Source organism: Melopsittacus undulatus, chromosome 5, assembly GCF_012275295.1.
Source record: "Melopsittacus undulatus isolate bMelUnd1 chromosome 5, bMelUnd1.mat.Z, whole genome shotgun sequence".
NCBI lineage: Eukaryota > Metazoa > Chordata > Aves > Psittaciformes > Psittaculidae > Melopsittacus > Melopsittacus undulatus.
The window spans coordinates 33,348,445-33,364,485 of NC_047531.1; the positions used below are offsets into that span (position 1 = coordinate 33,348,445).

Sequence of the window (16,041 nt, forward strand, 5' to 3'; positions counted from 1 at the left end):
TGTACTGAGATCTCTGGTAAGATTATGACTTAAACCACCTTTCTCCCACAGACTACTGAGCAGGTTTCTTCATAGCACTTCTGTCCTGAGCCAGTGCAAAATCCAGTTCCTAAGGAAGGCTAAAAATCAGCTGCTGCTACTGAAAACTTCTTGCAGTTTACATGTTGATTGTTTATGTATGTATGTATGTATATATTGTACATATATATGTATATGTTTTATTATGTGTATATATTATATGTATATATTTTATTAATTATTTTTTAGATTTTCTCTTCTGCTATGGAAAAGTCCCCCACAAACACCAGAGAGAAATTATTCCTTGATAATATAGTAGAGATACAGAAATCAGGTATGCACAGAATATGAAATGCTCTAAACCACCATAGACATGCTGGAAGTCAGTGAGAAATAGCTATATGACCTTCAGATCCCCTCACCTAGAGTGAGCCTCATGGGTTATTATTGGGGAAAAAAATGCTAATTAGTGTATTTATCTCAAATATAAAGGTGACCTTAATGTACATGCACAAACCACCTACCAAACCTCCATTATCTCCCTTTTAATCATGCAAGCTCTGACATTCTGTGCTACACATTATGACATGAAGTTACTAAAATAGACAGCTTTTTACTCCACCTCTCTGTAGTTGTCGCTGACTCGATCCAAACTGAGGGAATACAAGAGGTCTCTTCCTCCCACGAACAGTCGTTCTTGATACTCATCCAGCAGCATTATATGAAGACCAAGATATCCAAATGGGCTATGAAAGACTGACGTCCTGTTTAAATCCCAGAGCTCTGAAACACAATCAGAGTGTGCGTGATGAATACCAAACAGCTTAGCTTTCACAGCTTCATTTTCATATTCTTCTAGGCAACTAGACAAGAAGTTGTAGGACATTAAAATGCTGATTGCATAATCTTTGAGTAAGAAAGAGACGCAAAACACCTGGGAATAATTTTCAAAATGAGCCAGCTCTCCAGGAGGTTTGTGTATGTATCTTGACATCATAAATTCTGCTCAAAATATGAGATATAGAGGTATGAAAACAATTTTTCTCCTTAACGTTTTCTGACAATGAAAAAACATTGCTTAAGACATTAACTGCAAATGGAACAAATGAATGAAGTGATGGAAATTGAAATAAATTACTGGAAATTTTCTTGTTGTCTTTCATTTAGGCACATCAAACTGCAGCTTTTTACTGTACACACAGTACAGAGCGTTGTTCTGGATTAATTATTTTTAGGTGGTGGAGTTGCTTGTTTTAAGCCGAGCACTGTCTTCACTCAGTTCACTGAAAATATTACCTCTAAATTCAGTGAGAACAGTATGAAATCTGCAAAATGTGTATTCACCAGTTTCCAAGCGATTACAGATTTTGTCCAGAAATGAGCTGGGGATTAGCTGCAAAATGATCCAGGTTAAAGTCACTTCCACAGAGGAAGGGAAATTCATCCTGGGTAATGTTGCAGAAACTTGGAATCAGGCCTTAGGAAGGAAGAAGAGGCAAGCACTGAGGTCTTTCTGCACTCTGGAGTAGATGGTGCAGAGCACACCTGACCTTGCAGCAGGTCAGAGAGGATGAAAACTATTTTGCTGTTGGGAAGCCCCCCAAAGAGGTAATTACAGACAGTACTCTAGAACTGCTCCAAAACAGCGGAGCTGGGACTAGGGGAAATGAACTATGTTCTTATGTTTATTGTGGCAAATTTTTGTATTGTGAAGAAACCACTTCTAGTAAGGAAACTAAATTAGCTTATCCTTGCAGCTATCCCTAAACGTAACTTTTTCAATTGTTTGGATGTGTCCCAGGCCCAGCAGCTGATGTTGGAAGAAGTGGGATATTCCCAGAGCTATTGAAAACAGCAGGTTGCCTTCATCCAGTTTGGGGTGGAGGCTCCTGCTCATGTGCTGCACTAGCACATGATGTTCATTCACCCCTGCTGCACCTTATCAGCCACACAGAGATCACAGCTGGTCTTCTGCAAGAGGACTTGTCCTACAGAGAATTGTAGAATAGTTAGGGTTGGAAAGGACCTTAAGGTCATCTAGTTCCAACCCCCCTGCCATGGGCAGAGACACCTCATACTAAACCATGCCACCCAAGGCTCTCTCCAAACTGGCCTTGAATACTGCCAGGGATGGAGCATTCACAGCTTTCTTGGGCAACCCATTCCAGTGCCTCACCACCCTTACAGCAAAGAACTTCCTCCTTATAACCAGTCTAAACTTTCCCTGTTTAAGTTTTAACCCATTACCCTTTGTAAGAGACTAAGTCTTCACACGGGTCTACAACTATGACATCTACTTAGGATGCCATATATGTCATCCTCATATGCCGTGATTTTCAAAAAATTGATGTGTAAGTTTAACCTGAGAATGAAGCCTCATAAGGTACCCAAATGCTAAACCACCAAAATTCGTAATCACTATTAACAATTCTTTTTTTCCGAGAAAAAAGTGTTCCAAACAAATGAGATTTGAATTCTTTATTTGAATTTGAAGTTACCTTGCCCACAAAAGTATTAGCTTGGCCAATTTACCTCATGAGATAGCTTACATTCTAAATTATAGGAAAGACAAGAAATATCTTGAGCCAAGGCAACAAATCTAATATTCAATAAGGATATTAATTTAATTCAGCTAATTTCCACACTTTCTTTTAATATTAAATTGTTATTTATATTTTATATGTGATGATAATGGAATTTAGCAATAGGATAAATGTGTTTTGCTCTATTTATTGGGTAGGTTTGGTTCAGGTTCACAGAGGCTGAAAACAATTAGTTTCTGAAAGCTGTTTCCCTAGATGATAAAATTTATATCAAAGGAGTGATACTAAAATTTCAATCTCACAATTCAGGGCTTTCCTGAGTGATCTTCAAAAAGAATCTATTGAAGAGTTGTGGAGAAAAATAATATCTAGGTTTTCTGTAACATTTTTTAACAGTAGAGGCCAAAACACTTTGTACCTGGGTGTGACTGGCCTCATTTAACAAATGGAAAAACTAAGTCACAGAAAGAAACATCATGATGAACAGAACAAAAGCTTTTTCTGTCTAAGTCATGTATACTGGCCAGTGGACAGATAACCTTTTGACAGCAGTACATTCAGCACAGAACTACATAGCAATGTGGAAATGGTGCTTTCAAAGCAAGCTTCTCTTACCAGAAAAATCCAGCAGATTTCTGTTTCAGAAGAATATAGCTTGTTTCTGTTCAGATTAGAAATGAATGGAAGCAGAGCTAGAAATGTTATTTTGGTCCTGAATAAAGCCACTTTTTAGTTGCAAGAATATAAAACATCCAATATATTTTATTTTTGAGTCAGTCTTGGAGTGAAAAGCATTGTGTTTTAAATTCTAGTTATGTACAGCCCACAAAAGGGTACTGTGGAAGCTGCCCCTGATTTATTTCCATGTTGCCCTGAGGGCAAATTTTTCATAAATAAGACAGCATTTCTCTTAAATCAGAGATATCACTCACATATTCTCTATGAGAATACAAGGCATGATAAACAGTTCTCTACGTTATCGCATAAACTGGTAAATACTCATGTAAGACTCAGTCCTGAAAAGTACACCTGTAACTCTCATTGGCTTAAATGAAAGTTGAGAATATTAAACATCTTTCAAGATTAAGTTTGTAAAAAGGGATATTTCTAGGACTACCTCCAACAAAGCTGTACAGGCGTGATTTTTGCTGTGAATGTAGAGACAAGCACAGGAATGAACCTGACATCTGGTAGGGCTGGAAAACACCAAGTAGTAGGATATGGGGAGTGATTTTGTTACTGAAACAAAATGTAGTAGTGTTATGTAGTTCCTTTAAAAGATAGTAGGATTTCTGGGCATTTTAGAGTATCTGAGATGTTAGGATAGTGTAGGCAAATAGACTACAGCACCATCTGAATGCCAGCAGGATGCGTGGGCTATCTGGGAGCCTAAATGGCACTATGGCTGTCATTTCTAGGGAAGTGAATCTCACCATGTTGTAAGTGACCCAAGTTTTGGAGCAGTAGGATGTCATTCATGTAGTGTTATGTCCCTTCAAAACTGACATTGGTGTAGAACTGCAGAAAGGCAGCTGTTCTGCTTCCAGACTTGAGCTGCTGAAGCCACAGGTTGCACAGCCATTTACTGAATTATTAGTTCATTGATTGTTGCACTCTGCAGTGCTGAGATACCATCAGTAACTGAAAAGCAATTTCCCCCCAAACCTACCCTCAGTTACCATGAAGAAGCTTATGCTCACAAGAGTCACCTTGCAACTGTAGACCCCTCAATGTGTCAAGAGTTGTCCTCCTGGTCATGCTGACACCCCTAATTTGAATAATCCATTTTCTAGATCAGGGCCTAAACTTGAGCATAACCCAAAGAAGCAGTTGTTCTTCTATCTAGTACTATGGTTTAATAGCTACTTTTATGCTGAGCACATTTAGCTCACTTAAAGATCAGGTGTGACTGCCAGATCCTGGCCAGAGAAAATATAGTGCTGCCTAAAGTTGTTTGAAATATACCAGTGACTAAATCAGTCACCTGAGAAATAGCAGACATGAGTTCAATTTCCTTTTCTAAATGGATTGAAACTCAGATCTTTCCTTTTCCATAAGGAGGTTTAATCACAAGCTATTAGCTACTAGATTGGTAGGGAAGGATGGATGCTTTCTCCATTTCCTGTTGAAGCTGTGCAACAAAGTATTCAAGCTTCAGGAAGACCGAACAAGCACTAGCATGACTCTAATATAGTATCTAAATTGCTTTTCTGGGAAAGAAGTCTGGCTCTAGTGCTCAAAATAGTCTATGCATTTTATATTAAACAGTGGATAAGCTATATAAACTGTTCCAGCACATGGACCAGAAACCCTTGGCTCCTCTCTTACATGGGAATGGCTAAAGTTTTCAGCTAAGTAAAATGCTTCCTTTTATTGATTTTCTATAGCTTTCTGTAACAAAAAAAAAACTTTCTCTAAAAATATCTTGGGTAAAGAAATAAAAAAATGTATTGCTCAGGGAGAATACATTGCAAGTAAGTGCTCAACACACAGGACAAAAAAGAAAAGACCTTTTCTGCTTCTGTCTTTTGGTAAAAGCAGAGCTTAGAGTATCCTCTGTGTACTGATCCCCAGATTTGTGGCAATGTTATTCAACTTTGTAATATAGTGTTTTGCTTTTTTAATCTAAAAGCTCAACACCACAACTAAACCCACACCATTATAGTACAAAGAATATTTTACTCAACAAAGGAAAGACTGTTTCAATATTTACATATTCTTACATGGCACTTCACTTACTTGTGAAAGCCTTAAAGCAAGTCTGTGCTGCCAGATTGCACTTCATAAGGGAACAAATCTTACTTCTTGCTGCTTTCAATGCCAAGAACAAACCTGAGGGTCTGTTATCTATCTGCCAGAGCTTGCTGGCAAATAATCAAGACTGATCTTGCTTAATACACTTTCTCTTATAGCACATCTGCAATGGTAAGCATATTCATGTTATATACTCTTTTACAAGATGGATTCTGTTAGCCATTTGTCAAGAAATGGTAATTATATTCATAATAGCTGATTTCTTCAATGTTTTAATCATCAGTATGTAATTCTATCTTCTAAGCTTGTGTTAAAATAGAAATTTCTATTAAAAAATCAACCTTTTATGATATTATTTTGATATTTTAAAATAAAAAGTCCCGATAACTAAAATATGCTTAGGAAATTAAATGAAAAACATAATTGGTGCTTTAAACCAGCCAGAGTACACAGAGATTTTGTTTATAACAGGTTCTCAGAAACCAAGCAAATAATGACTAAGATAAAACTTTGAACCTTGAATATAGATAAATGTCACTATAGGACTTTTTTTTTCCTCAGGGAATGACAAAGCTGCTGTTACTGTGCTCTGTTTTCCATTGCATTACATCATCACAACTGCACAGATCTATTGCTTTTGCCCTTTTTTGCCCCCATAAAAATTTTTGGTTCCCCTTTTAAATTCTACAGAAATATAGTCTCACCTCCCACACCACTTCATGCTGGAGAACATTCTTCTGGCAAAGATGTTTTCCAGATGCAGGGCACTGACAAATGAGTCTTGCACTTTGAACATGTTGAGTACATAAGGTGGATGGTTCAGTGCTGCTTTACAAGAAGAGGCAATGACTGGGGTTGCGTTCTTCTCATCAATAATGTAAAAGGCCACAGATAAAAACTCTGGGCAATGTGAACAATTGAATGACATCCTATGTTTCCAATTATCAGCATATTCCGGTAGTATAAATATTACAGTGGAATAAGTTTTATAAGAATTTGGTGAACCTTATGTAATTTTAGTTTATTCAGCTCTTTGCTATATAGCTGACAAGTGACAAGTTAACCACGTGAAAAGGAAGAGACAGAAACAAAAAGAAAACCAAAAGGAGACATAGGGAAGAGTCTGAAATGTCTGTGACACAGTTTATGAACTTCAGGTTAATAGTAAGATCAGACAATGCAAGTACCCTTCAGTTGTAAAGCATCTGTACTTTAGGGTAGATTACTATTCAAGGGTACCCTAGAGTCATCCATCAGAAGTACAAAAATATAATTTTACAAGTGGTTGGATCTTTCTGACAAGGTTAAAACCTCTAACTAGCAATATTCTGTATAAAATTGGTAACAGGAGGCAGAAGCTTTCTTACACAGCAGAAAAAAAACCAAAATCAAAAATCACCCCCCCCAAAAAAAAAACAAAACAAAACACCTATGCTGCTGAACATGAGAGAATTTATTAGCAATTATTACTGCTTTCTTGTGCTCACAGCCATCAGACATGTATACTGCTTCAAAAATGATAACGAAGTCATGATGATGATTGACAAGTAGTGTAAAAGTACATTAACTCAGATGAAACAGAAAACAACCAAACTGGCTGAACAATAGAAATGGAGACAGTGTAAACTCACCAGAGATTCCCTGACAAAATCTGAGACAAGGCAGAATTAAGTGCAAGTTAACTAAAAGATCTTAGTAGTAGTGATGCTGAAAGTGCCACTATACTTTTAAAACACACTTCGTAAGATATTTTAGTGTCTTATTTGGGGAACATGAACCAGTAGGAGGTAAACTTAAAAGGCTGTGAGGGAGACTGAAGTATGAACTCTCTCTGCTTGAGGTTTTATCTGTATGGCTGCCAGGCAGATGCCTCAGAAACTTGGCAGTGTAGGAGATAGAAAGCAAAGTCTAGTAACGACAAGCAAAAACCCATTAGTCCATAACTACTCTCACACGATTCAACCTCTGCTCTTCGCAGCAGGTAGTTTTGCTATCTAGCTATATTTGGAGAATGTAATTGGCTTCATGAAGGGAGCTGGTGCAGCAAAGTACATGAATAGCTTTGTTTGATGCTCTTCCTCCAAATGTGTGGATCTAGTGATGAAGTTTAAATTATAGTGAAAACTTCAAAGAACTTTCCCTCTGAGTTTGCTAAAATTACAGAGGCAAAAGTTTCTGAAATTAAAAGGTACAGGGAGACAAGAATATTTTCAATCTGTATGAAATACAAAACTCTCATCTTTCTTTTTTCTAAAATAGTTGAAAAAAACTATAACTTGGAAATGTAATAAATCATAGGGTGTATTTTTGTTTCCTCTAATTCTACTCATCTTCTGGCAGAGAAATTTCAGTGGAATTTGAAAGTCTTTAACACAGCTAATCATGTTAGATCATGTCTTAATCTTTATTATTTCCATTTCAAATTTTTATATATCACATGTATACCATAACATACATGTACTCTATCACATTTAGCAAATATTTAGCTTTTCTTCCCTGCTGGCAAACTAACATATTTAGTTAGTGCCATTATAACTGATCTGGTTTCATTACTAAACAACAGAAATATAATAATTACAAATCTACCAGGGTTTATAGTATTGATATGTGTTGTGGTTTAGGCCTACATACTACTAGAAAAGTGTATTCTTACACAGTATTTCATGTTTCTAGATCTGGCTGGAATATTCTACACTGTATATCAAACTAAAAAACATCACACAGAATCTTCATACAAGCTTGGTTTACTGCAGTTCTAAGATACATTTCCAGAATTCCATGCCAGTCCAATCATATATTTACTGTAACTAATGCTTAAAAAAATTCAATCAAGTGCAAACCTATAGGCTAATGATGGCCAATTAGCAGATTGTCTTAGAAGAAAACTTCTTTCTAAATCAGCTGGAAGCACTTAAGATACCTGCTTAATAACAGCGGTAGTTGAAATGCCAACTGTTTTCTGACAATAGTATCTGTGACCCTACCAATTTCTGAATCTTATTATTGTTTAGCTTTTCAGTGTGATTTTTCTTCAGAAACCATGCACATATCTCCGAAGTGTTCTCTTGCAATGCAGTTCAAATACGTAGCTGTGTTAGAAAGTGTTAAACCATACTCAATGCTTATGAAAATACCATTGCTGTTATAAGTTCCCAGGTCTCAGTCCAAGATAGAATGATGTTTACTCATGTGAGCAACAGTATGCTGGACTTCGTCAAAAGAAGCATGACCAGCAGGTCATGGGAGGTGATCCTGTCTCTCTACTCCACTCTTGTGAGACCTCACCTGCAGTCCTACTTCCAGCTCCAGGGCCTCCAACAGAAAGGTGTGGACCTATTAAAGCAAGTTCAGAGGAGACCATGAAGATGAGCAGAGGGCTGGAGCACCTCTCTAATGAAGACAGGCTGAGACAGTTGGGCTTTTTCAGCCTGAAGAAGAGAAGCTCCAGGAAGACAGAAAAGCCTTCAGTACCTACAAGGGGCTACAAGAAAGATGGAAAGAGGCTTTTTACAAGAGCATGTAGGGATAGGACAAGGGGTAATTGCTTTAAACTCAAAGAGAGTAGATTTAGATTAGATATAAAGAAGAAATTCTATGAGGCTGGTGAGGTACTGGTACAGGTTGCCCAGAAAAACTGTGGATGCCCCATCCTTTGAAGTGTTCAAAGCTAGGCTGGGCAGAGCTTTAAGCAACCTGATCTATTGGAAGTTGTCCCTGCCCATGTCAGGGGGCCGGAACTAGATGATCCTTAGGGAACCTTCCAAGCCAAACCATTGTGTTATTCAATGATTCTATGATTTTACGATTCTACAAATTTTTTAATATGAAATTGTTCCAGTCTAAGGATGACATATGCATCCATGAAATATTCTTTGAGCACATTATCTGCTTTACCAAATGTATTTCTAAGGAAGTAAGTATACAAAGAAATGTCATCTATAAATTATACTCATGGAACATGTTTTGCATTATGTTTTATATCTTAATAGTGTTAACAAGGAAGAATTGATTTATAAAACGCAAGTATAGAAGATACATATGTTTCAAATAATCACTGCCACCTTCTGATGAAACACAGACAGTCCAGTCTCTTGAGGCCTTGATTTATTAAGTAAGTAAGTAAGTAAGTGTACCACTTACTACATGCTTATTACCACACCAGTGTGGGAAGGGTAGAATTCTTTCTCTGCAGAGATCCAGTGTTTTGACAGAAAGAGAATCTGGTGCTTTCATTTACAATGAAGATGCCTGAAGTCAGGGTTTTATGCTATTCAAAATGACTGTTAAATTGAATTTCCTCTGAAAAAGATGGATAAAAATGAAATATCCCATGTGCTTTTCAGGGGCATATGCTCTTGGGCAAGATTGCAGGTGACTGACAGTATTCATAAGGCTATCCAGAATCATCAAGTCTGTGATAAAAAACAGAATGGAGGAGAAAGGAGACACTGTAAGAAAAGCAAAATGCAGAGGGAAAAATTGAGATGGAAGTAAATAAAAAGATGAAAGGAAGCTTTAAAGGTACTTTTTTCTGGCAAATCAATTACTCATAGTAGTTGCAGAGTTTGAGATAATAATCCATAGGTGAGTTTAAAAAGATTTACTGTGCCTCACACACTGAAATAAACACAAGTTTTACAAAGAACAGCAACTCAGAACAGCAGTGAATGGATTTATGTAGAAATGAGTACACTGTTACCCCAAAGTCTCTTCTTTTTAATTAAACAGAATAGCTTCTCTGGAAGGGTTTAATTCACAGAAAAGAGACAACTATTCATCTGTTAAACATCAGTGTGTTCAGAAGACCTACCTAATTTGAGTTATCCAGCACTAACGTGTCCATGGTTTGATCATGCTTTTCCTGATATGGACCAAACGCTCTTAAATTATAATGAAAACTGAATGTATCAAAGATCAGTTTATTTGCTCTATTTTAATTATGGCTTTTATTATGAGACAGACTTTTATCAAGAATTCAAGCTTTTAGATTGTAGGTGGGATATGTCATATTCAGGTTTTGTTTTGTTCAATGTTAAATGTGTAGTTTAATATATTTATTCTGCTGGGTTTTTTTTTTTTACCAGAACAAAACAAAGAGGCATTCAGAAATTACATTAAAAATCCTTTATGAATGCTCTTTATAAAAAAATCTAAGCACATATAATTTAAAATTAGTAATTTTTATACTCCAAATTTGAAGTCTAAGTACTAGATACATAGCTAAATGTAAATGAATTCACAGAATCACAGAATCCCAAGGGTTGGAAGGGACCTCAAAAGATCATCTAGTCCAACCCCCCTGCAAGAGCAGGGTAACCTAGAATACATCACACAGGAACTTGTCCAGACGGGCCTTGAATGTCTCCAACGAAGGAGACTCCACAACCTCCCTGGGCAACCTGTTCCGGTGCTCTGTCACTCTTACAGTAAAGTTCTTCCTGATGTTAACGTGGAACCTCCTATGCTCCAGTTTACACCCATTGCCCCTTGTCCTATCACTGGATATCACTGAAAAAAAGTGATATTCCAACCCCCAAAAAAGTGATATTCCAAAAAAAAAAGTGATATTCCAACCCAAAATGCATTCTATACCTAAGTTAAGGTTGTTCTTTGTTAATGCTTGCAATTTTAAGCACTGTAATGAAGTGCAATACATAGAAATAAGATCTTTAAGGATCTTTGTTGTCTTTTACTGTTTCTCACACAGTATGCCTAATTATCTGTGAAATGCTGGCCAAGTTAAATGCTTTGGAAGAAAGAGACAGAGAAAAGCTTTATTTGAATAACTTGGGACATATTTGAAACCTTTCAGAATCAATAACACTTTGCAAATATTAGCAGTCAAAACCAGTCATGTTTCTGCCATTTAACATTGAGTCGGTAGACCTCAACAGTTGATCTTAAGTAGTGTAACCTGAGAATAAAAGTCAATATTAGGCAGCTATTAATGGTTGTGTAACTAGTATGAATTGTGTAAAGAGTTCCACACTGTCCCTCATGACATCCTTCTCTCTAAACTGCACTAGACCTTAATAAAACTACCCTTAAAATCAAAGGAGCTTTTGCAAAAAAAGAGTATTTCATTCGTTTTGCAGCTATGGATTTTTCATAGTAGTATGTAGAGATGGAAAGATATAGAGAAAAAAAGAAACATAGAAGACAACATACAGAAACTTTTTACAAGAAAATTTCTAAATATTGGTTTTTGAGATAGGAAGGTTACTTCCAAATTATCTTCAATATAAATATGAAAAAATTGAAGATATTGTATTAGAACTATATGTACCAAGTACCATATTACTCAATCTGACAGCAATGTTTTTGTTTAGAATACAATAGAAACAGAAATTTATATTCTGTACATTACTATGAGCATAAGGCTATTTGAGGACAAATTAATTTTGCAATACCTGATGCACATCGCACCAGCAGGATACAATTTTCTATACCTGATACAATGGAAAAAAGTAAAAAAAACATGAACTGTATGAAATAGCTTGTCATAGAATAATATATTTATCAAACTGTCACAAAAAAGTACATTTAGGAATGAATAGGTCCTAAACATATATTATTTAACTAAAAGCTTTTATTATTTCATTAATACTTAAAGGAAAAATGTTACTCTTATATAGTTCTGCCACTTGCTATGTAAGTTTAACTGAAGTTCAGGGGAATTTTCTCTCTTTAAGAAGTAAAGAATTGGGAACATTTTATTCTTTTCTGATCCTTGTAGGATATAGTAAAATGGTGTCTGGTCTGAAGGCAGTGAGACAACTTTTTTATAGAGAAAAATGAAAAGCAGGAAAAACCTTAGAAAATTCTAATTTGTGTAGATGTAATTGCAGTATAGCTTGTTTACTTATGCCAGCTTTATCCACATAAATAAAAATCATCTATATAAACAGTTTCTGATTTCAACAGAAGGATATATTTCACAATCTAAGAGTCACATAAACAACTCATATATCAGTGGATGGCTGGCACCAAGAGAACACATGGGCCATGATGTGTGTCATATTTATATCACAAGACAAAATGGTCTTCATTGCACCTTTTGTAATCTCATACACTTGTGCAAGTTGAGTGTATGATAAGAATAAAACGTTTTCTTCCCATTTTCCACTGTTGGAAGCAATGAAAAAAAAAAGAGGTGGTTAAAGCAAAACACAATTATATATACTTATTTTTTAAAGAAGAAAATCATGAAAGAAACAGCAAGTACTTTAATGACGACATAAGGAATTGTGTTGGGTCATTAACAGTAGGGATAGAAATAATGTGACAGTTCTATTAGCTTCGGAATAATCTGCAAAAGCAAGCACTATAAGTGCTATTAAATGAACCAATTAAATAAAGATGAGAGGATGCATTTGACAACCTACTTTAGTTAATAGCCAAACACTAGCTGGAAAAGGAATAGATATCTTCCAGGTTATTTCCTTATCTTCATTTTCCATAATACAATATACACTATAGAACACTGTTTTCTACATGCAGAGGGTATTTATACCAGATCATTAGTTGGATGTGTCACTTTTCCAAGTAATATATTTCTATATAACAGTAAGATAAAAGAGAATATTTACATCTATCTTCTTTGGAGTACAGTCATCTGAGGAAAATGTTCTGAAATTCACAGAATGTGTGTTTGTGTGTATGTGTATGTATGCTTATACACATACATGAAATTTTGTTTTGTATATTAAAAAGTTTATTTCATAAATTCAAAAGTTTCATTTTATAAACAAGGCTGCTTGCTATCTCAAACTATGCTAATAAAGGTGTTACCAACAAATTATTAATAAAGGTACAAATACAATAGCTATAATGAGGATCTGTGTTTTCACAAGATTATGGGTCAAATGTAAATTTCATAAAAGAAAGTGGTAATCCATCTGTGTTACTTGTTCTGCAACTTCTTTCTTTCTTTTTATCCTTTGAAACTAGTTTCACTCCAGAAAATATAGATAATATCTAAAAGTTTTCACAGAGCTAATTTATATCTAAACATTTTCTATGCATGTCTAGCCTGGTACTGTTATTAATGCCATTTTGCAATAACTATTTTATCTGTGGTTATAAATTCTTTTGTCCATTGACAGTAGCATTACCTGAATAGGTATAAACAATGCTAAATAGCTATTGAGAACAATTACAGTTTCTTCTCTAAAGAATTTTCCTTTTGGTAATTTACAGCTCAGTGGAACTTCCATTGTTTTCTTTCCTGCTCTCCTAGAAGGGTTGTAAAGATCAGAAGGCAAGTTCTTTAGAAGAATTTATTTTTCACTGTGCGGCTGTTGATGGTTTTCTATGATAGGGATTTACATGTGCTGCTATAGTAAGACATCAATATAGATGCTGTCTCTGCTGAAATCTGTCCTCTTTGCAAAGATTCCTTGACACTGCCAAGGCAGCTATGGATTCTACTAAGTCCAGGTGCCCCTGTTCTTGCATTTATAACAAAAATGTGAGCATCCAGCCTTTAACATGAATTATGAGCTTTGAAATACCATCTTCTACTTCAAGTAAGTTGTACAAAAAAACATTGAAGGAATCCTTTCATGTCAAATACTTACCCTACCTCCTTTTTATATTCCTATGTCATTCATATATCTTTAAATGAAAAAACAAGTAAACAAGTCTCCAGAATATTACTGTAAATATTTAGAAGTTTCATTACACAAGAGTTCTAGGAAATTTGGATTAATTTATGCTTAATCACCTTCATTTGTCCTTCAATAACATCTGATTTGGGCTTCTAGTCACAGAACTCAACACACAATTATAAAGATCAAATTTCACATCAAGCTGCAAACTCTTTGAAGGTATTGGATTTTTTTTCTTGAGATCTAATAATTTTTTTGGGGGGAAAAAAGGAATGGAAATATATGTGGTTTGAGCAAAATGTAACAAGTGCTGAAATGGATGGATGCAGTTACAATTGTGCCATTCAGCCTCAGTGTCTCCAAATATAAAAAAAACTATAGCAGCCAAAGAAAATGGCATGAACATTATGCAAAAGATAGCACTACAAATTGCAAGTAGTTTTGTACTGTTGAAACAGATCCCGAGGGCCAGACATGTAGGAGTTAAGCTTAGTTCATTTTGCCTATTTCCACTGGCATATAAGTTTCACTTATACCTGTGTAGAATCTGGCTCTTGGTGTACTATATTTCGGTTCCTGATTTATATATGCAGTCTCCTGATCTAAATTACAATAATAATTTTCCAGTGTTAGGGACAAGAAGATATGATGCCTATTATTAAAATCCAAAATACTTCTGGTTTATCAAATAATTTTAAGATAAATTAAAAAATGTACACCCAAACCTACTATAGTATTTGTAGGCCTTTCTTTTATGACTGCAATGAGTTCTATTGATATCGAACTACTAGTGTAATTTTCAATTCAAATTCTACAGATCCATGTGTCTAGACTAAAGATTGCAGGTTCAGCCTCCACAGTATGTGTCTTCTTACATATTAATCATATGTAGTAAGTGGCAGAAGACTTCAAAATGTATTAATACAGGTGGACCTATGGCGCTTGTTTGTAACCCTGTTGAGTAAGCATTCTTCAGGCTGTTTGTATAGATCCAGTAGCAGGGTTGAAATGTGGGAGTGATAAGGTTACCTAAACCATAGCACAGCTAAAGAAAGTCAAGCCATCCAAGAAAATCAAGCTTGATTTCTACATGTCACATTTAAAAGCTAAATATGTATATTGCCTGAGGAATGCATTTGAAACAGCCAAGTCTGGTAGGAAAGAATGTTTTAACAGCACTATTTCAGCAGGGATAGTTCTACTGGGAATAAATAAACTGCTGAATGTGCCTCATGTTTTAATGCCCTACAGATGTAAACTGTACTTAATTCTATTGTCTATAATTTAATTTAATGTTTGGAATGTTGCAGTAATATGCAGTAACTGATATGCTCTTTGATTAAGAAACAGCCAGAGCAAAAATGTTTATAATTTTTCCTGCACTATAGAGTATTTTTATTGTAAAGAAAAGATTAGCTTTAGCATGAATTTCTATTATCCAATCTTTATTAGAAATGACATACAGAACAAAGAGGAAGACAAAGTCTGCTTTTGTCTTTTTAATTGGAAAGCTTTTCTATTGTAGATTTATGGGATTTTTCTTTGTGTTGTTAATGATGAACAGTATCTTGCAAATTTAAATAATGATTCAATAGAAGCATTAGTTGAATAGCACCATCAGCAGTACTGTGAAGTTCTTTTTCTGCAATGATAAAACTGTTTTTCACCTATTCTTACCCTCACTCCTCTTAAATACCTCTAATAAATTGAGGAATCAGACACTAAGCATAAGAAAGATGCAGAGAAGTGTACCAATATTCAAAAATATTTTTCACTTGTTGGAGTTTTTCTTGTCAGAGAATTAACTTAAATATTTATATTAGCACATTGCAGTACATTGACTCAGGATGTAACATCATTTCAGTGTTATACTTCGTGTTGTTTCTATACAACTCTAACACATATGGGTTAGAAAAATAATGTTTGATGTGTTGATACTTTGGTTTCTTTTCAAATCAGAATACTTCTGTTGTTTTGAAGCTGTTCTTCTAACAAATAAACGGTTATAGGATACTTATCTTTTAATCTTTGGAAGGGGCTAAAGGAATATTTATAATGCAAAAAAATCCTGAATTAGCAAAAAATTCCTGAATTAACAAAAAAAGTGTACTGAAACT

The 16,041-nt window shown here is 35.2% G+C and overlaps 1 protein-coding gene across 1 annotated transcript in view; it reads right to left on the reverse strand.

Moving 5' to 3' along the window:
* The window catches only part of SEMA3E (semaphorin 3E), a 137,044-nt gene that overhangs the window by 67,862 nt on the left and 53,141 nt on the right, over positions 1-16,041 (reverse strand). Inside the window, exon 2 of the mRNA XM_005148378.3 lies at positions 641-801. Within this exon, the coding sequence (XP_005148435.2) occupies positions 641-801 (161 nt within the window). The remainder of the gene's footprint in view (positions 1-640; positions 802-16,041) is intronic.